Source organism: Camelina sativa, chromosome 15, assembly GCF_030686135.1.
Source record: "Camelina sativa cultivar CO46 ecotype springtype chromosome 15, ASM3068613v1".
NCBI classification, from domain to species: Eukaryota; Viridiplantae; Streptophyta; class Magnoliopsida; order Brassicales; family Brassicaceae; genus Camelina; species Camelina sativa.
The window spans coordinates 10765094-10787888 of record NC_141894.1 but is presented as its reverse complement, the minus strand read 5'-3'; the positions used below and the strand labels follow the sequence as shown (position 1 = coordinate 10787888).

The following is a 22795-nucleotide window of genomic DNA, read 5'->3' as shown; positions in this document are numbered from 1 at the left end:
TGACTAACACTTAACCATCTCAAACACATCAACTACAACAACAATACGGCGGCCTTAGGTCAGGCACGGCTACGTTAGGCGCTAAACGCTCCTTTCTCCTTTTTTTCAAATATAACAATCATGTAGAAAAAGAAAACAAATATTTCAAGTAATAACTATAGTACTTTAAGAAAACAAATATTTGTAATAACTATAGTACTTTCTTTCTTTTAAAAACAAAAATGAATCAAAACAAAATATCCAAATAACAACAAAGGTTTTTAAATTGATGAGCCATAATCAAGCCATTTTCACTTATTTACCCAATTCTACGAATAACAGAAACTCTTTAACTTCATGAGTTGTTTGTTGTACGTAGGGATGTCAATTGGTCTTAGAGACCATGGGCTGTCCATGTCCAAATTAAATTGGATCGGTTATGGTCATGACCAAATTTGAAGCGGTCAAATGGACCCAAAACCAATTTAGCCCGTTAATAAATGGTCCAAACTAATCTGGACATGGTTGTCCAATAAGCCTTAAAAATTAGGGATTTTAAATTTGGGGGAAAATTTTTTTCTTCAATTATGATTTTTATGATCAACCTTTAGTAAATTTTGCTTCAATTATGAGTTTTATGATGAATTTATGAGTTTTATATGAACTTAATAGTTAGTATGAACTTATGTCAATGACTTGATATGTGTTGAATTTATGAGTTTATGATGAACTTTTAGTAAATTTTGGTTCAATCTGCACACAATGGACAGACCAATTGGTCATGGTCTTATTTGGTTTGGACATATTTGGACATGGGTCTATTTGGGCCTTGACCATAAATGACCATAAAATGTATGTGTCCAATTGGACATGCCCATTTGGACATGGACAGCCCAATTGACATCCCTAGTTGTACGTACCGTGGGAAAAGATTTAACGAAAATTATCCCAAAATGTCATTATCAGGATCTTTTCACTCTCGAGGACTATTCAACAACAAGAACATTATAATAACGTACTGATTGATCTGTGTATAGAAATATGGGTTTTAGGAATATATTGTTGGATGAAGATGGTGTTGCCAAACTGATTGATCTGTCTTATTGTGTCTCTATCCCAAAAGGAGAAACATTTACCAAGCTTACTTGGGTAGGAAGAGATTACGATTACATGGACGATGATCATTCGTTCAATCGTGTAGTGTCGGAAAAAACTGATGTCTACGGCTTTGGAATTTTCATGCAAAAGCTTCTGGCAGGAGAAGAAAGATTTGATGAGCTTTGTGGTTGGAAGAACTGGAGAGGCAAAAACAAAGTGCCAAAAATGTTGTCTGAATCCATGAGCGAGGGACGCATGGATGAGATCGTCGATCCAAAGATGCTAGTGGATAAAGTTTTAGAAGAAGAGCGTTACCGAATGAAATTTTTCCTTAACCTCTCAGAAAGATGCATCGGTCTTAGAGGGGAAGTTCCAAAAATGCTTCAAGTCGCCAAAGAACTAAAGATGTCTGAAAGATGCCATTACTTAACCTCTCAGAAAGACGTCATTACCTTTCTTTAGGCTTGGGTGTATCTTTGTTTCATATGTTTCTGTTTTTGAGTCTGCATACTACATACATTCATACATACAATAGAAGAAGTTATACAAGAGACTAGTAGTGGTTTGTGCTAGTGCTAGTTCCGATATTGGTACGGACCAAAATGGCACTATTAGCATAAGCGATCTCTATGTCTTTTACCGTGAATTCGCTTGGAATCGGCAAGGGGAATCCTCTCTTGAGACGTGTGTTTACGTACGGCAAAAAAAAAGCTTCAAGAACCCTCGACGTAGCAGCCTAACAAGAGCACATATCCACTTTGATGCTAATCAAGTCAAAACACTTTTATCTCTAATAATCAAGTTACTAACCTGAACATAGTCTGATTGAAACTCTCCACTTTTACTCCATTTCATTGTTGCATTGAAGTCATTTAATCTGAGGCTACCAGTTAGATTTTCATTGACTATTTCTGCAGAACACGCAACATTCATAACCTGCAAAACAAGAATCAATGATTATGGATCACATCTTAAGTTGAATTGTTCAGTGTAGGGGACTAATAATATTAAGCATACCGATGATATGCGTGCTACGGATAGGACTTTTCCAGAGTCTTGAACATCAATCGCTATGTCTAGCTGAATCGTTGCATCAATTCCATTCTCTCTGATATTAACAGCAGGAGGAGATGTTACTGACATGTTAAGCATCATTTTGTCATCTGGATAATGTTTGTACAGCTCTGGAAGGATGAGTTTCCAGTCAGACGTGCTTAGAATTGACCCGTTCTTTGTCTCCCCAATAACTATATGCATCACCTTAGCCGGCATCAAAACCAACTTACAATTTGTTTTCTTTCACTATACTCATCATCAATATCAAGATTTGAGAACTTACATTGAAGTAGACAAGTGTTGCAGAGTTGAAAACTTCTTCTTCTATTGAAATTGTCACCATTCTGTTAACCTCACGAAAGAAGGAAGAAGGAGAAGAATGAGATCCTGAAACTTTAACACCATCACCCTTTGGCATGAATAAACCACTAATATCAACTTCAACGGACGAATTTCCTAAGACAGGGTTGCCTGTAAAAGTGAGATTGACTGCAGCAGAGTCATCAATCTTTCTCTCCTTTGGAAGTGACTGTAAGAAAGAATCAAGCTTCTTCATCTTCTCCAATATTTTCTTAGAGACAGTGTTTTCAACAGTAGATATGAAGGTCTTTTCAAATGCATCAACAACCCTGCAAAGGTGAAAGGATTAAACTTTCTTCACCATTTCTCTTTCTAATCTTTGAAATAAGAAACAAGAAAAAAAATTGAAAGTGAGATTCCACTTAACAATACCCTTGATACAGCCAAGAAGCACCTCCATTGATATGAATATCAATGTTTTCCACTTTACAATCACTTTCCCGAGAGGCAATCTTTAGGCTTCCATAATCATCAAGCAAAGTGACAATGGTTTTCACATTGATTCCTTTAACCTTCATCATCACAAGCATTCACCTGTTAATGAGATGAACACAAACAACAAGACCCAATTTGGGGTTCGAATATTTTCACAACATAAACCAAGAGCACTGACCTTGACAAAAGCATCTCCATGATCAGAAATCTCAAAGAAGGAAGCTCTATAAGTATAAGACCAGTCCATACTCAAATTTGCTGTCGCACCTGAAACACTCAAAAAGATTCCATCTTTGCCAGTCTCGATCTTGGAAGACTTGACATCAACTGAATCAATCTTAATATTCGATAGACCCATTCGTACTTTCCCGATCAGAGGGATTCTAACCTTCTTCTCGATCTCTGGTAGCTGAAGCGGAATCGTCGTAGAGATAACTCTGTTTACGAGAAAGTCCTTCGCAAATTCAAGACCCGTTTTTGAGACGAGTATAGAGATGTGTCCTCCATTGTTGGATTGCGTCAAGGTCGATGACACTGAGATACAGAGAACGAGAAGCAGCAACAGTTTCGTGAGAACCATTTCGAAGAAGAAAGTGGATAACTGAAGTTAGCAAAGTAACGAAGAAGTTAAAATAGTCAACAAAGAGTTTGACTTTTGGTTTAGAAAACTAATCACCACGAATTTTACATGTGGCCAAGAATCTACATTTCAGACGTCTTTCTCTCTTACAAGTAACAACTTACAAGATTGTAGACTTCGAATGTCTTGTCTTATGTACAAGTACTGGGACACTTTACAGAGTTGTGGAACACTTTACAGTGTCTTGTCTTATGTACAAGCAGGCTAAGTTTTTTTTAATAGCCAAACCAAATATAAGGTACGGTTTGAAACTTCTTCTTGGCAATTCCTATAAGGTCGCAGTACTCTGAATGATCAAGCAAGTCGCGGAAGTCCACAAACAGTTTCTCAAACACCTTCCAGTGCATCTTGATCGGTCTTGAATATGGATATGGAAGAAAGCCCTGTGCTTTTATTAGAAATGTTAGTATTCTACAAAAAATGGATTTATGTGAACTTTAAATGTATGCGTTGTCTCCCCTTACATCATATTCTTGTGCGATTGATTTTAGCACGATGAATGTATGTTTCGTGTCCTCTAAGTTGTCGAGAAGAGCCAGCCAGATCTTTGTCGTAAGCTCCTCAGCTTCTTCTTTCGATTTGCCACTGACAATCAATTGGTCTGTGCTACCAAAAATGTCATTAACAAATGAACATATGAGATTTATTAAGTAGAGTCAAATGTGTATAACCAAACAAGCAGCACATATTACCGATGAGGGTTCCGTGCAAGATGCCTGAAGCAGGAGTAGTGGAAAGTTGAAGCTGGTCTTTCAAGAACAAGTAAATATGTCCAAGCATCTCATCTATGTCTGTCTCCACACCTAATATGTTTCTACTGATGTATAAAGCCACATATCTCCTGCAGCTCAAAAAAAGCCATTAAGTTTCTTGAATCTAACTATAGATATTCTATAAATATTCAGCTAGCCTTTTCATAGGGTATGAAATCACCGTTTGCTTAATCCTTGCCGGATTGGTCCAGTCCATCTCTTAGTTTTGCTAGCAAGAGGATACACACGATTAAGAGCAGCCTGCCATAAGCATTCTCCGCGAAATAAATTCGACCACTGTTTTCTAACACATGATATTTGATCCCACTTTGTTATTGGAACTCTGATAAATATCTCTATCAAGAGATCCTCTGAAAGCTTTCCGAATGGACTCTCATCTTTAATTGTCGGCTCAGTTTCATCTTTGTTCCGGTTCATATGATCCTGCAGCATATGTTTACATATAAGTCTTCAAGAATACAGAAAACTAGAGAGGGCTAAACTTTTTTTTTTGAGCAAATAAAAGACCAAAACAAAAAGAAGACACTAACATGCAAGATGTCGAAATCAAACATAACAGTATTGATAACGCCCAAGTATGTATGTCTATAAGAGTAACAAACACAACCCTACCTGAGAAGTATATATATATATATATACAAGCGTATTAGACGAAAACATGTTACTCTTAGATTCTACAATTTCCAGAAACTTCTTTCACATAAACGTAAATGATACAAGGGCACAGAGATGTTCACAATCAAACTGAAAATGTCACTTGCATAAAAAGCAAATGACAAAGGCAAAGAAACAAACTTTCCATTACTAAAGTATTGACGTTCTAAGCAAAAAGCAATCAACTTTGATTAAAATTGATCAAAAGCCCCTTTAATTATATAGGCTTAAACTCAACATCACCAGTCCCTATGTCACAAAACCCCCATAAAAGACAAAGATATCGAAAGGATCATAGTAATCTGATTGATTGGATTTGGAACTCAAACGAACCAAATATAATCTCTTGTAAAAGTCAAACTTGTCTCATATGTAAGTAAGAGTGGAAAACGAAACGGCTAAATATGATAACTTGGTAAAAAAAGCTGAGTAAAGAATAAAAAAGACTATCAGTTTCACCAGCTGACGCAGAAATCAAGCAGAAAAAGAATCTAATGAACTTACAGGAAGAAGTACAATACGGAGTCACCTGAGACTGAGAGAGAAGAAAACTGGTGTGTGAGAGAAGAAGAGACAATTATCGTCAAAAAAAAAAAAGAGAAGAAGAGACAACAATGCTCTCTAATTCGGTTTAATCCAATCCTACTCCAACCAAAACCGTAACCAATGTACCATCAAAGTCAAACAGCGACGTAGCATTTAATTGGGCTTCTTTTTGATCTATCCTATTAAGCAAATTAAATATTGAAGAAGAAAGAATATTATAATTAATCAAATTACATTTTCATGCCATTGTTCTTAAGGCAAATGTTTAATTGTTCACTAAGGGTAAAACTATTATTTTAATATTAAACTAATAAATTTTTTTAAATAATTATTAGTAAAAAAACATTTTCTCTCTAATTAATTATGGATAAAATTACTAATTAATAAAAAGAATTGTAAACCAATCAGAATTTTAATAACTAAGATTTAAAAAAAACAATATACAATATGATTATTAATTATTTGGAAGATTTTGTTAAGATTTTTAAATTATGATTCTCCTATCATATTTATTTTATTTCATTACAAATTTTTTTGAATTATCATAGTATACATATGATTAATAAATATGTATAATTTTTTCTGCATATGTTGTGATTTGAATATTTAAAAAAGAATATATATTACTCAATCTACTAGAATCGGATCCGCGCTACAGCGCGGAGGATTGTTTATTAATATATATATATGATATTAATAGATTGAAATATCCTATATTTTCATTTTTAGTTTTTTTACATTCAATTACATTAAATCATATATTTGTGTAATGAGTTTGATAAAAGAATTGTAGAGAAAAAAAGAGAGTAAATGGTAATAAAATGAGTTTTGATAAAATAAATATTAAAATTGCAGAATTTGCAATCAAGACACCCAGACCACGGTGAAAGCATTTCTCTCTAAATTTCTATAGCTTTTATGTGAAAGCTTAATTCTGGTTAATTTGAAATTGCTCTGGTTAATTTGAAATTGAATTGTTCTGTTTTTTTTTGCATGTTAGAATTGGTTGGCACTTCTATTGTTCAGTCCACCACTAGGTGGTTTCAGCGCCCGGAGATTATCCAGATCATGAATGTTTGGGATCAGCTCACAGTCTCAGCTCACAGTCTCGATCATGAATGTTCCTTATAAATTAAACGCTAATTGGTTTTAATTGATTGTTTAAATTCTATGCTAATTATGGGGTTGATTTATTTAGATTTTATGGTAGGTCTTAATTGCTTCCGATTTTCATGGATTAAATTTGTTCAGCTAATACAATTACTATCACAATCTGTTTGGCTCCAAAATTAATTTCAATTTTAATCTGTTTGGCTAAAAGAACTATACATATCCTTATTTCAATTTGAGTGACATTTCATTGTAATAATTTCTAACTCTATATTTTTTTATTAAAAATATTTTCCTTTTAATAGTATAGATTATCAATAAGACAATTTTATTTGGGGCACACATTAGAAAGACTTTGTCAAGTCAATCAAAATAAAAATGTGTATTTTGTGTCAAGTCCATAAATAAATATGATTGTATGTGTATTTTAAGTACAACATCACTAATAAAGTGATAACTACCACTTTGACTCTAAAGAGAGGTGCATTTTTTCTTCTTAATGCATGCTTCCTTTTCAATATTTTAAGTACATGTTTTTTTTTTTACAAATACTAAGTTCATAATATGAAGATCAAATTTTTTTAATTTAAGTTATATAGTATATCATTGGAATCCTACTATATTAATTGAGAAATACAAATATGAAAGTAACCTTATAAAGTGTAAAAAATTACATTGTCATGCCATTGATCTTAAGGCAAATTTTTAATTTCAGGGTAAAACTATTATTTTAATATTAAACTAATAAATATTAATTATGGACTAAAAAATAATTATTAATTCAAAAAAAAATATTTCTCTCTAATTAATTATGGACCAAATTACTAATTAATTAAAAAAATTGTAAAACAATCAGAATTTTAATATTTAAGAATTTTTAAAAAACAATATACAATATGATTATTAATTATTTGAAGATTTGGTTAAGATTTTTAAATTATGATTCTCCTATCATATTTATTTTATTTCATTACAAATTTTTTTAAATTATCATAGAATACATATGATTAATAAATATGTTTAATTTTTTCTTCATATGTTGTGATTTGAATATTTAAAAACGAAGATATATTACTCAATCTATGAAAAAAAATTGTGTGTTTTAATGTACCACATCGGCGAGTTAGTAGAACTAAATTTAAGCGGTTGATAAATTCATAAATTTTTATTTGCTCATAATTACAATATTACTACATATTTTAAAATATTTCACAAAATAAAGATGCAAATACAACAAACAAAAAATATAAAACTGTAATATACAACAAACAAATTAAAGTACAATAATATTCTAAGGTAATTAGTATTTAAAAAGATATATGTAAATTTACCAAACAATTGCAATATTAAAATTTAAAATTATCTCAAAAAATAACTTTTTCAAAATAACTTCTTTGAGAAGGTACCTGTCCCGCGGATTGCTGGAAACAAAGAAGTTAAAAGCTGTTAACAAATAAAACTTTGATAAAGTAGACGGTAAGGTGTGTTAGAACAAACCTTGTGCCACCAACAACTGTTCGAAGCAAATCCCTTCCTCTTTAACCAGCCTCCTCATTGCGGCTATCGTTATTACTGGTCGATTAATACATGGCCACATGTATGAATTATATGATTTCATCTTGGAAAGCACCCTACACAACTAGAGTCTTCTCTTCACTTGTCATAGGTATTGTATTCTTCATATTTGCGTTCTCGTAGGGGTGATACTGGGAATTTGCCTTTAGATAATCGTTCTAGCTTGTTGAGAAAGATAGAGATGCCGGTATTTTGATGGATCCTATGCATATGATTGGTTTTCTAAGGTGGAACAATTCTTTCGTATTAGTCATTATATGGATGTAGATAAGCTGGATTTGGTAGCTTCTTAGCCTTAAAAGCGATGTATTGAAGTGGTTCAACCGTGAAATGACTCGCCCGTGAGTTCCGTTCTTGGGAGGAGTTTTGTCAGCGTTTGTTCCTGAGATTTGGTGAAGCAATTGAAGATGATCTTGGGAATATAATTTTTGCTATCAAACAAACGGGTTGGAGGATTTATCTGCACAAGTAGTTAGGTTGGAGGATTCTCAGTTCGAAGAAATATTTTACAATGGCCTGAAACAAGAGATGAAGCCATGAAGGAGATTATTAAGCTGAAGGAGCCTGAGTGGTTGGATCATCAGAAGGCTGCAATTTTGCGGATGGAGTCTAGTTCTTTTTCTCAATTATTGAGTGAGAAGAACAATAAAGCAGTGGTTAAAAGGCTTTTGATCTGTCAAAGCAAGGTTTGGCTAGGGCTATGGTGTTGGGGTTGCCTGACTTTGATAAGACGTTTATTATTGAATCTAATGCATCAGGAATAGGAGTGGGAGCTGTTTTGCTGGAAGACAAACGTCTCATTGCTTAATTTAGTCATGGTCTTAATAGCTGTGAGCAGTTGAAACTGGCCTATGAAAGGAAATTAAAGGCGATTGTTTTGCCGGTTTTAAAATGGAAGCATTATTTGTTGGGACGATCGTTTGATACAAGACTAGGTGGTGAGACTTGATACAAGACTCGGTGGTGAGGCTCGTATGAGATAGATATGGCGGCTTCATAAGCTGGCAGTCGCTTCTCTTTTGTGAAGAAATGATGGTCAAAGATGGAGATCTGACACGCTGGCGGTCACTTCTCTCGTGTGGGATCAAATGAGGGGTGTGATGGCGGGATGAAGTGATGACTCGCTCAAAAAGACATAAGAACAAACATTTACTAAGTAAAGGAATCCACATAACTTAGATAAACAAAAACAAAGCCAAAGCTTCAAAGTGAGAAAACTCTCTATTTTATTTTCCAAATTTATTCTATATCTTTACAATGAAACAAATGAGTTTTTTTTTATAGCTCTTAAATGGTATAATCTACATTAACTACAAATATGTCTAAATTAATTACAAATCAATCACCATACTGGAGAAAACATAATCAGTGGTGATGATGAGGAAAAAATGGTGAATCTAAGAATTTTAGCAAGATATCTGCCTTGGCAATCAATATTTCATTGTTTGTCGCGTTAGAGAGTAGTTCAGGAAGTCCATCAGAAAATCCGTCCTGAAGTAGTTCACTTCAGCTACTTGTTCAGCATATGTGATGACCGCATCATCGTTTGTTTTCCACACTGATCAGTGGAGTTTAAAATTTCTATTAGAGTAGAGGGGGGTTAACATGGAATATCAACGTTCGCTAACAAAATTGTTGGGCTATGATATGGTTATTGTTTATAAACCGGGAGTGTAAAACAAGGCAGCTGATGGCTTTTCACGGATTCCTCATTCGGTGTCCCATTCTTTACTGGCTCTGACAGTTCCCTCCGTGTTACAGTTGCATGATTTATATAAAGAGATTGATAGGGGTGTGTGTATTCAGGCTATCATTGCAGTCTAGAGCTTCTGATACTGGAAAGGGCCATTGTTCGTTATTAAATGGTCGCATGTGGTACAAGAGGAGGTTGTCAATTCCACGCACATCATCTGTTGTCTCTCTACATATTACATGAATATCATGACAACAAGGTTGGTGGGTATGGGAGAATTTTTAAAACTTTGAAGCGTATTCAAGATTGTTTCCATTGGGAGGAAATGCACAAAGATATTCAAAAGTATGTTCAGGCTTGTTCAGTGTGTCAGACCCATAAATATTCCACGTTGGCACCTACAAGATTGTTACAGCATCTGCATGTGCCAACTGCAATTTTGGAGGATATATCTTTGGATTTCATTTAGAGTTTACCAACTTCAGGCGGGGTGAATGTGATATTTGTGGTGGTTGATCACCTAAGTAAAGCCGCTCATTTTCTTGGTTTGAAGCATCCCTTTACAGCTTTGGATGTGGCAAACAAGTTTGTTGAGGAGGTTGTCAAGTTGCACGAATTTCCTAAGTCCATTGTCTCGGATAGAGATAGAACATATCTTGGGGAAATTTGGACAGCATGTTTTCGTGTGGCTGGCACAAGGCTGAAGTACATCACTGTTTACCACCCTCAAAATGACAATTAGATAAAGGTCCTTAACCATTGTTTAGAGACTTATCTACGTTGTTATGCATCAGGGCATCGTCGTATGTGGCAGACGTATTTGGCGTGGGTGGAGTACTCCTACAATACTTTTTATCATTATAAGATTAAGAATTCCCCTTTTAAGCTGGTGTATGTTAAAGATCCTCCTCATATCTTGTCCTTTGAGGATGGTTCTACTGATGATTGGGAGTTGAAAGTCCAGCTCTGTGAGAGGGATTTTATGTTACACCGTATAAGGGCTAATTTGTTATGAGCTCAGGAGATTATGAAAAAGCGGGCTGATAAAAAGCATTGTGATGTGGTTTTTGAAGTCGGTGATTGGGTGTACTTGAAGTTGCAGTCTTACCATCAGATGTCGGTTGTTCGTCAGAACTGTCAGAAGTTGGCGGCCAAGTTTTTTGGTCCATTTGAGGTTTGCAAACGTATTGGCGCAGTGGCATATCGTGTGAAGTTGCCGGATAATTGTAAGATTCACAATGTTTTTCATGTTTCCCAGTTGAAGGCTGTGGTGGGAGATCATCATCTGATTCAGGAAAAAGATCCTCCAAAGCATATTGAAGGAGAGCTTGTGTACCATCAATCAATTGTGGATGTTTGTTTCAATCGTACAGGTGGTTGGGAATTCTTGATTAAATGGTAGGGTAAATCTGATGCTACTAACTCTTGGCTACTGTCAAAGGAGTTCGTTCGCTTGTTTCCTTCTTTCAAATTTGAGGACAAGCTTGTTCTCTGGGACAGGAGTATTGATACGATCCATCAAACTTACTATCGAAGAGGAAGGTTGCCACATCAGCAAAGCGAGGGAAAATAAGTTGATGACGTAGGCAAGGGAAGGAAGATGGTCCAAGGTGTTGACTAAAAGAGGCTACAAAAGACTCTGCTCAAGGGAGAAGGTTTGCAGTTGGGATTTTTGCAGTTGCAATTTAAGTATCATTGTACCTCTTTCGGATTCATTATGTGTATTTTGGAGAGAAACTTGTGTGAGTTTTATCTTAGTGATGTGCTAGAGGAGAGTTCTATGTTGAGCTTTTTGTTATCGTTTCTCATACTTTGTGATTGAACGATTGGATGTTTCGATTTGGTGATTACAATCTTTGTAGTCATTCATATCCTTTCTAATTGAATATAGTATTTTCGGTTATCTGAAATCTATCAAAGCGACTTAACAGAGGCGATTAAATAAGAAGAAATGAGATTCAAAAATAATAAATAATATAGATAGTTTTACAGAAAGGAGATTTTTGTTTGGAAAATGTACTTCAAAAGTAATAAATAACTAGGATCGGATCCGCGCTACAACGTGGGGGAATATTCATTAATATACATACGGTTTAAATAGATTGGAATATGCTATATTTTTATTTTACAGTCGATTACAATAAATTATATATTTGTGTAATGAGTTTGGATTAAGAAGTTTACCTTAGGAGATTGGTTTTAGGAGAATGGAAAAATATGGCTAGAAAATGTATGATGTTTAGGAAGGAGTGATATGTAGCTAAGAGCATACTTTTTAAAATATGTAATTAAATTACATTTGAATACAGCTAGGAGTGATATTAGATTTGTTTTTTCTAATAGCTTAGAATATTATAGAAGAAGAACTTTTTAGAATATTTGAAATTTAAAATCCCTACAATAGAGGAGTATAATTAGCTTTTAAATTTGGAATAGAGGTAAAAAAAAAACAAAATTTCCAATAAGAACTATCGGAATATTGATTTACTTACTAACTTCCTAATTTTTTTTTTTGAAAAGTAGATTAATAATATTATAAAGTATATGATTTTCATTATTGTTGCATTGTAATTAACATAACTAAAAGAAAAATGAGAGAACTTTATGTTCACATATAAAAACATTGATTTGGTTTTAACAAATGAAAATAGATTTAAGCAACCTATTAGTTACAGAAAATAAAACAAAATATTTCCTATATTAAGTCAAATTATTTACAAAAATGTAAAATAGTTCATCCAATAAGTCAAATTATGTAATATACATGATTAGCTTTACTTGTATCACATAAGAACATATGAATTTGATATATTCTTGTAAAATAAAAATTAAAACATTAATATATATCGTATTGGATAAAAGACATGAATATATTCAGAAAAAATCATAAATGAATAAATGAATAAAAACAACAGAAAAACAAAGAAAAGTTGGAATGAAACAATTGATGCTTTGTTCAACTAATGTATGGCTTTATACAATGATGAATATGTGTCAATTTTTAGTGTTAATAAATTGAAGTCTTCGAAAATGATATTTTTTGGCTTATAGAGAAATTTTAGTGATTTTCGTAATAATTATATAGATATACTTGATAATTTTGGATTTTAAGGTAATTACTTAAACTAACTGATTGAATATACTCTTTATAACTGATATTATATTAATACTAGATTAGAATGATTTTTTTGTTTTTTTTTTAGAAATACCCTATAATAGCACTCTTTTAAGTCTTTCTTCCAACATTAGCACACATCTTTAAATTTTTCAAAACTAGAACACATCATGAGAATTTGTTAAAAATACCCTTTTTGATATACCTCTTTTCAAAAATACCTTTTTTAGCTATTTTTATTTTTGCCCTCGATTAATTTTTAATGATTATTTTACCCTTAGATGAAAAATATTTTAATCAATAAAAGAAAACAAAATTTTTCCGCCAAAAAAATTTCCTACATATTTTCCCGCCAAAAATTTTTTGTCAAAAAAATTTCGACAAAAAATTTTTCCCGCCAAAAAAATTTTACAAGGTTTTTAAAAGGTTTTATAAGGTTTCTACCTTATAAAAGCCTTATAAACACCTAGTACATGCTTTTACAAAAATTTTTAAAGAGTTTTAAAATGTTTTTTAAACACCTTGTAAACGCTTTTACAAGGTTTTAAAAAGTTTTTTTAAAAGTTTTCAAATGGTTTTTTTTACAATGTTTTTAAAAACCTTGTAAAAGTTTTTATAAAATTTTTATAAAGTTTTTAAAAGGGTTTTAAAAGGGTTTTAAAAGCGTTTACAAAGTTTTTATAAGGTAAAAATTTCAATATTTTTGGCGGGGAAAAATAATTTTTGACGGGAAAAAAAAAAATTTTGACGGAAATTTTTTTATATTTTTGGCGGGATAATATTTTCGATTTTGATGACTGTACATTCTTGCTGTCACTCAAAAAGGGTAATTTGGTCATTTTGTATATAAAAGGGGTAGTTTTAAAAATAGTCAACATGGAAGGGTATTTTTAAAAAGGGGTATGGAAAAATGGGCATTTTTGAGAATGCCCTTTTTTTTTTTTTTGAGAAATACCCTATAATAGCACTCTTTTAAGTTTTTCTTCCAACATTAGCACACATCTTTAAATTTTCCAAAACTAGCATTTATATATTGGAATTATTATTTAATTTAAATAACAAAATGCATTTTCTCTAAAATAAAACTAACAAATTTTAGATCTCAAATCTCCGACGAAGCTTGCGGTGAAGATTCCAAACTGAGATCTTCATTTCCAATCTCAGATCTTTTCAATTAAGTGCCAAATCGATCGATTGATTCCAATACAATAAAAATCCACATCAAAAGCATCTTCATTCACCAGATTCCGATCGAAAATCGAAGTTTAGTTAAACTAAACAGTGCTTCCGTCGTTTACGATAATGAGTGTGGCGGAGGAGAGTGTTCCGGCTACAATTACGTACGGTAGATGATTGGGGGAAAGTATCAACGATTCTGTTTGATATGGATGGTGTCCTTTGTAACAGTGAGAAGCTTTTTAGACGTGTTGCCATTGATGTTTTTGCTGAGATGGTAGTTGAAGTCATTGTGGATAATTTCATTCCTCTTACGGGAACAAGTAAAAAAGCTTTGGCAAATCAATTTGTGAATCTGTTTCATGTTAATGTTTGTTTAGATTGATTTTGTTGATTTATTGGGTTGGGAAATGCAGAGATGAAGCCATGTTTTTAGGAGGTGTTGCTTCAGTCAAAGGAGTATAAGGATTTGATACAGATGTATCTGCAAAGAGATTCTTTGAGATATATCTAGAGAAGGTGATGTTTATGCTACTTAATTAGAACACTTAGGAGGGGAATTTTCTTTACATTAGAAACTTGTTGATATTCTTGTGATTGGTTGTACTCGAGCTTTGTTGTATTTTTGATTTGCGTAATGTCTTGAGATAGAGGGGAAGAAAAGAGAGCAGAGACTTGATGATGAAGATGATGATGAAGTTTGAGTTCAGATCTTTATGGAAGGTCTTCCTAAACTTCAAGAATGTCTTACTAAAAGCTATGGAATCATTCCTAAATTTTTGAAAATGTATTTTTAAATATCTCTATACTATGTGTTTTGCCTTATTGTATCACATATTACTCCATTAGTGATGTATAATGATTTGATATTGTCCACATATTAGTGTTTTATAATAAAGGTAGCAAATCTGAATATCCAGCATGATGTTTTAGGAAGACCTTCCTAAACGTCAATGACTACTTCCTAAATTTCAAGGAGTCTTTCCTAAATTAGATTTAGACTACCTATCTTATGTTTTGATTTAATGTGACACAATCTAATTTAACATAATCCCTAATCATATGTGATCAAAACATGGATGTCATACTGAATGATATGTAATCTTTTTTGAATATCTTGAATCTAAAAAATGTGTTTAAATCTTTTTATTTTTATGTTTTGCCTCAATGTATCACAGATTTTCCAAAACAATGTGGGGATAATGAAAATTGTTTTGGTGCAAGTCCTAGTTATAGGTACAAAATTGGTGTTTAAAGAGACTGAAATATTTTATGAAGGTCATCCTGAATTTATAAAGACCTTCCTGAATCGCAAAGAGTCATTCCTGAATATTATTGAATATTTCCTAATCTTGGTTGTTATATCATACCCAAAAATAGCATGAAAAATCATCATAACATCAGCAACCATCGACCCAAAACACCCAATCACATCCAATGAAGACGCATAAGCCATAAGTCCAAACCTAGAGACATGTCCATAAGTAGGCTTAAGACCAACAACACTACAAAACAAAGCTTGTTATCTCACACTTCCACCAATATCAATATCATACACTGTATTGCTGCAACAACTGCTGCAGATTCTCCGGATGAACCTCCCATTGCATGTCATATTGGCACATGGCTTTTGCAAATGTTCAGAAAAATCTGCAAGCAAATGAAATATGCAAATGATAAGAGTATATATGTATTCCTAATCATGAAGCCAGATAACCCAAACCATTTTCTTGTGACATCTTACTAAGTACATAAATGTTTTAACTTTATGCAAATCTCTATGAACCCATTACTGAAACTTCAAGGCAACAAACCTAAGATGATCACATATTAAAGGTTGAACCTCAAGGCAAATCAAAAAGCAAGACTATAATCATAGCACATTCCAATTAACAGCTTTACCAAAGTCTGACTAAAAAACTAATAAACCACAAAGCACATTGAGAAACAACATAAACATCTTAAGAACAACAACAACAACAACAAAGAAGCATTAACAATCATATAGAAATCAACAAATAATCATAAACAGGGAGAGAGAGATATAGAGGTTATAATAGAATGTGCAATGAACACAAACATACCTTTTTGTTTTGTCATGTCATGGCATATTAGCATCAAAAACGAAACCTTGACACAATCGAATCGAATCTGTAGCGCGAAGAAAGAGAAGACCCAAGATTATGAATTGAATCTTCTTCGTTTCCTAAACAAGTAAGCCATAATCTTCTTCATTTGAATCATCCTGATCTTCTCCGCTCTCACCACCACCACCACCACTTCCATCAGCCTTTCACTGGACCTACGCTGCCGATCCCGTATGTTTTTCTTTACTCTCATCGGTTTCAGTGTTCATCGTCGCGAGATCCATCGCTACTTCGACTCTACCTGAAAATAGGGACTCATAATAATATTCTTAACGGAGACTCGTCGGATTGATTTGGTATAGAGGTGAAACACCGGAGTTGATGTGGATGATTCCAATGGAGATGAAGCGAAGGAAAAAGATGAAGAGAAAGAGAAGCGATTTTGTGAAAAGAAATATTTAATTTTGTGTGTATAATTTTGTGCTAATTTTGGAACATTTAAAAGTATATGCTAGTTTTGGATTAAACTTAAATGAGTGCTATTTTTGAGAATCTCTTTTTTTTTTTTTTTTAACAACCGATTAAAATGATTAAGAATTACAAATATAGTTATAACAAAAGAGACCTTTTTGTAGTTTCATAAGAAGTTTTTTTAAAAACTTTCCTAACTACATAAATTATTGGAAACTAAAAATTAGGATCAGTTTCCTGAAAAAATATTTGGTAAAGGTATGATATCTTCAAAAGTAAATATTTTCCCAAAATATTGTTTCTGATATAATTATACTTCTATAAATAAAATAGGACCTTGATAATAATATTGATTTATGATTTATATGACATTAATTTTGATAGTTTCCTAAATTAGAGGAACAACTAGATTTGGATCCGTGCTAGAGCACGGGTTAAAATTTCTTTATTTGTATTATAATTTCAAAATAAAATATAATTTATAAGACGGTTTAACATTGTAAACTGAGAAAATATTATTATTATTTTTATTATTTTTTTATGAATATAAGAGATGTATTTTGGTGAATGGAGATCTGAATGATTTATATCAATGTTTTTTATCCAGAACCGGACTGGCCAGTCAGTTCGATCCAACCACAACCCGATAGGTATTCCGGTCCGGGTAACCTCTAAAAACCTAACAAATAAAACCTGCAAAAAACCAGAAAAACACGTGAACCGGTGTTGAACCGGCGGGTCAGACCGGGTTATCGATCTCAAATTAAAATATTTTAATTTGGTCACACTTAAAACTCAAACCAAATTAAAAATAAATGTTATTATTTATAAAAGAATCAGTTAGGTATTTTATCTAATCATTTAAAAGTTTAATTTTAGTTTTTTAGTACTTAACTATGTATGTTTTGTTCATATATTTATAGAAAAGTAGATGTTATATTCATAAAATGTAATCAAACTAATAAACTAATTGACCCGTAATTCAATCGGTCTGACTTGTTGACCCAGTGACCCAAAAGACTTCCGGTTCACTTTTCGGTCCGGTTTTAAAGACATTAATTTATATTAAAAGTTTGGAAGGGTGTTAGGTTAGATTTTATTTTGAAATCCACAATAAAATCTCAGAAATCACGATTAAGTGTGATTAATTGCCAAGATTTTATTCATTTTTACGCCTAACAGTATATTTTTATGCCTAACACTATATATGGTGTAACAATATATGGAATAATCAAAATTTTATTTGGAAATTGTATAAATTATTAGAATATTATCTTTAAGAGGATTCTTTGAGATATTCTTAAGTGTATTCGTAATTTCATATAGCCCACGGATTTCATCTATAACTTTTATTTTGTAACCAACCTATATTTTATATGTTATCTATTTTGTAATCAACTAATAAAAATTACATATTCTACAAAAAAAATTGTGTACCTCCGTTTTATTATACAAAAAATAAAAGTTGTATACTTTCTTTTTATGATTGAGAGTGTATTTTTATTCCCTTTAATAACTTGGTTAACATTGTGGTCTATCAATAAAATCTCAGGAAAGTAAATTGGTAATATTGTGATTGTAGATCTTTGGAAACAACATGATTTCCGAAAATAAAGTTTGGAATATCCATGAACTATCAATTCAGAATATCACGTTTAAGATTTTTGGTTACAATTAAAGTTTTATTTGTTACCATTAATATATGAATTATCAACTTGTAACCAATTAATATATGAATTAATCTATAACCTATGTATAACCTATTTGTAACCATTTATAATCATTTATTAAAATTATAAAGCCTACCAAAAACAATCTTGTGTACTTCCTTTTATTAAAAAGGAGAGATAAATATTCGATCAGTTACTTTTTTTTGTTAGAGAACCATAATTACAGATTGCATCAGTTATTGTTAAATACTACTTACTTTGAAATTTTCGGTTTAATTCATGGATAACCCATTTGTAGAATTCGGATATTACCAACCCAAATCCGGAAAGATCAATTTCGGGTCATTTTAAATTTTTAATGACTCGACCCGGAAAACATTTTATACTTCTGATATAGAGATATAAATAGTTTTACACAAGGATAGAGCCAGAAAATAAGAGGTTAAACCCATACGAGTGTGAGAGAGGATCAAGTTTGAAGAGAACACCAGACCACACAATCTTCCCCCAAACTTCAAGCTGTGTATCGTGTCGTGTCTCCAGGCAAATCTCGGCAGACCAAAGCTCCAAACTCTCAGGATCTTCAAGCTGCGCGATCCAGAAGATGACAATGTTACCAGCGGAGTTGGTACAGAGTTTGTTGATATCATATCTAAACCGGAATTTGGTGGGTGCACCGATGATGTGTCTGGAACAAAAGAGGAGACGGTGCAGGTCTTCCAAACCCTTCACCCTTTTCCAATTAAAGTCGCTATCTGGCTCACACCACACTATTATTCTGTAAGTAGCACAAGAGAATAACAGTTTTCCAACGACACACCAATCTTTTCTATGTCCTACCTTCTTATTATCTATATTTCCGAGACTCGTGGAGAAGGAACATCCACTTGGCAAAAGGGTGAAGCTTTGATTATTCTCATCAAGTGCGTAAATCTTCTTCCCATCTATCACTACACTTTGGTAGACTGTTAATTTATTTTGGTGGTCCCAAGTTACGGGACCCCAAGTTTGGGTATTTGGATCAAATACCTCTGCCCAAGTTGAATTATTATTAGTGTAATCGTCGTACCCACCAAACACATATATCTTCCCGTGTACCAGGCTTGCCGATGCGGAAGCACGAGCCATTTTCATGGCAGGGACGCGACGCCATGTGTGAGAGAAACAATCGAGGAAAGAGACATCCCGAGTGCGTTTGCCGTTTATGATCCCACCAATTACATAGATCCCCGAATCCACCACCACGAAAGAGGATGAATGCGGAGCCTGATAGGGGTTTGAGGGGATCGGACTAAACCGACGGTTAGGAGTGAGGATGAACCAGTGTGGGCTTGGGTCAGGAAGAATGCGTAAGCAGACGTAGAAAGATGCCTCCGTGCAACCAGTCAGCCATCGCGTGCGGTAGAGCTCAGGGGAAGCCACGAGAGAGCGGTATCTCTTGGAGACGAGAGACAAGGCAGCGTGGTCCAGTCTTGACACCAGAGCAAGGCAGCTCAAAGCCACCCCGTCTGGCAACAACTGTAATCCAGACTCCTTCGTCTTCCTCCTCCTCTTATTGTTGTTCGGTAGAGCGTTGCAATCGGACATCGTCGTCGATTCTAATTCACTACAACATGATCTTCCTTTCATTATTGATTTGATGGGTTACCTGATTGTTGATTATGTGTCCTTCTCGTGAGGATTGATCCGGCGCGTCTGGCAACGAGCGTGATCCAGACTCCTTCGTTTGGTGGAGCGTTACAAATCCAATTTTCTACAAACCAGATCTTCCTTTGATTAGCAGATTGATCATATGTTGTTTTTTTTTTTTTTTTTTTTTTTTTTTTTTGTGAAGATTGATCCGGACAAAAACTATATTGTTAAATATTACAAAACCGCCGGGACTAAAAAGCATCAGTTTTGTTATTGTAGTTTTAGGCACACTCCAAAGATCTGTATGAATACGATAAAGCAACTAAGTTCAGGGGGGAATTGGCCGTTTTCCCGAAAAATTATAGTAGAAAGTAACAAATATCAACATTTATTGTTATTTATATTACTAATAAGTATATATTATGATGAATTGATCCTAGAGAATTTGTTAAAAATACCTCTTTTGATATACCCCTTTTCAAAAATACCCTCTTTTCTGGCAATTTTTATTTTTGCCCTCCTTTAATTTTTAATGACCATTTTACCCTTAAATAAAAAGTATTTTATTTAATAAAAAGAAAAACAAAATTTTTCCGCCAAATAATTTCCGACATATTTTCCCGCCAAAAAATTTTCGAAAAAATTTTCCCGCCAAAAATCTTTTTGTCCGAAAAATTTTGATAAAAATTTTCGACAAAAAAATTTCCGCCAAAAATTTTCCCGCCAAAAAAATTTTATAAGGTTTTTAAAAGGTTTTATAAGGTAGAAGAAACCTTATAAACACCTTTTAAACGCTTTTACAAGATTTTTAAAAGAGTTTTAAAAGGTTTTAATAGGTTTTTAAAAGGTTTTTTAAACATCTTGTAAACACTTTTACAAGGTTTTTAAAAGGGTTTCAAAATGTTTTTAAAAAGGTTTTTTAAACATCTTGTAAACGCTTTTAAAAGGTTTTTAAACACCTTGTAAACGCTTTTAAAAGGTTTTTAAACACATTGTAAACGCTTTTAAAAGGTTTACAAGGTGTTTAACAGGATTTACAATATTTTTATAAGGTATAAATTTCATTTTTTTGGCGGGAAAATTTTTTATTTTTGGCGGGAAATTTTTTCGTTTTTGGCGGGAATTTTTTTTTGATTTTGGTGACTGTACATTCTTGTTGTCATTTAAAGTAAGGGTAATTTGGTCATTTTGTTCATAAAGAGGGGTAGTTTTAAAAATGGTCAACATGGAGGGGTATTTTTAAAAAGGAAATTGAAAAAGGGGTATTTTTGAGAATACCCCATGATCCTAAGTGAAAGTATCAAAAAAAATATTATAATAATTAAATACAACTTTCTAGTAAAATAACTTTTAAAGTAAAATAAATTTCATCTTGAATGAAAATTTATCAACCAAAAATTAGGAAAAAAAATACACAACTTCTAAAAATCAAATATGAAATAGTTAAATTTATAAAAACATATATTTTATGAAGACTTAAGATAAATAAACACAACTTTAAGCTACATAATTAAAGCTGATAAATATTTCTATTACTATAATTATTTTTTAAAAATTTATTTATATTATAGAATATGTTGGATATTGGATATTAAAGTTCATATTATTTAGTTTCAGCATGAAACGAAAATTTTGTGTCAGCAAATAATGATTTAATTATTAGTTATCTAATAAGAGACAAATAGTTCAAAAGACATAAACATTTAGGTAAATATAACTATTGGAAACGAAAAATTGTGAATAAGATATGTTGAAAAGACACAACTCTACATTGAACAGACGCAACCGTATGATTTTTTATGGTAAAAGACACAACTCTACAATGAACAAACGCAACTGTATGATTTTTAAAAAATAAATATTAAATTTTTTGATTTAATTGTTAGTTATCTAATAAGAGACAAATAGTTCAAAAGACATAAACACTTAGATAAATATAACTATTGAAATGAAAAGTTGTGAATAAGATATGGTGAAAAGACACAACTCTACACAGAACAGACGCAACCGTATGAATCTATTTTAAGGTAAAAGACACAACTCTACAATGAATATACGCAACTTTATGATTTTTTAAAAATAAATATTAAAAAAGTTCAAAATACATAAACATTTAGGTAAATATAACTATTGGAACGAAAAGTTGTGAATAAGATATGTTGAGAAGACACAACTCTACACTGAACAGACACAACCGTATGATTTTTTTTATGGTAAAAGACACAACTGTACAATGAACAAACGCAACTGTATGATTTTTTAAAAATAAATATTAAAAGTTTTGATTTAATTATTAGTTATCTATAGACAAATAGTTCAAAAGACATAAACACTTAAATAAATATAACTATTGAAATGAAAAGTTGTGAATAAGATATGGTGAAAAGACACAACTCTACACTGAAGAGACGCAACCGTATGAATTTTTTTTTAAGTAAAAGACACAACTCTACAATGAACAGACCCAACTTTATGATTTTTTAAAAATAAATATTAAAAAAATATTTCACGAAAAGGTACGACAAAAAATTCGCAACTGTCATTGGCATTTATTCAAAATGTTCTTATTATATAATCTAAAAAATGTAAATTAGATTCATCATTCCAAAAATCTTTTGTTAAATGAAGAATGAGAAGAATTTCTTGACTTTTAAAAGAATGAATGTTAGAAAATAATTTAGAATGTAAAAACTATTGAAGTTGAAATTTTAGTTGATTTTGTGTC

General features: G+C 32.4%; 1 protein-coding gene and 2 pseudogenes across 2 annotated transcripts; 1 reads left to right on the top strand and 2 right to left on the bottom strand.

Annotated features, from left to right (window-relative positions):
* The first annotated feature begins 956 nt into the window (after positions 1-956).
* LOC104748364 (non-functional pseudokinase ZRK15 pseudogene) lies at positions 957-1539 on the top strand (annotated as a pseudogene).
* Positions 1484-5636, bottom strand: LOC104746432 (putative BPI/LBP family protein At3g20270; annotated as a pseudogene). Its single transcript, XR_015582760.1, has 11 exons — positions 5500-5636; positions 4502-4764; positions 4261-4409; positions 4033-4169; positions 3766-3951; positions 3107-3529; positions 2866-3005; positions 2417-2762; positions 2095-2358; positions 1888-2013; positions 1484-1813 (listed from the first exon to the last, which is right to left on the bottom strand). The product of XR_015582760.1 is annotated as a putative BPI/LBP family protein At3g20270 (transcript).
* A 13154-nt stretch (positions 5637-18790) lies between these two features.
* LOC109131668 (putative F-box/kelch-repeat protein At5g03000) lies at positions 18791-20157 on the bottom strand. The gene has a single exon (XM_019242836.2). The coding sequence runs from the start codon at positions 20065-20067 to the stop codon at positions 18850-18852; it is 1218 nt and encodes a 405-aa protein (XP_019098381.2). The 5' UTR covers positions 20068-20157; the 3' UTR covers positions 18791-18849.
* Between the last annotated feature and the right edge of the window lie 2638 nt (positions 20158-22795).

Excerpts from the sequence above, each read along its gene's own strand:
- LOC109131668 (XM_019242836.2), bottom strand. The coding sequence starts at position 20,067 with ATGAAAGGAAGATCATGTTGTAGTGAATTAGAATCGACGACGATGTCC.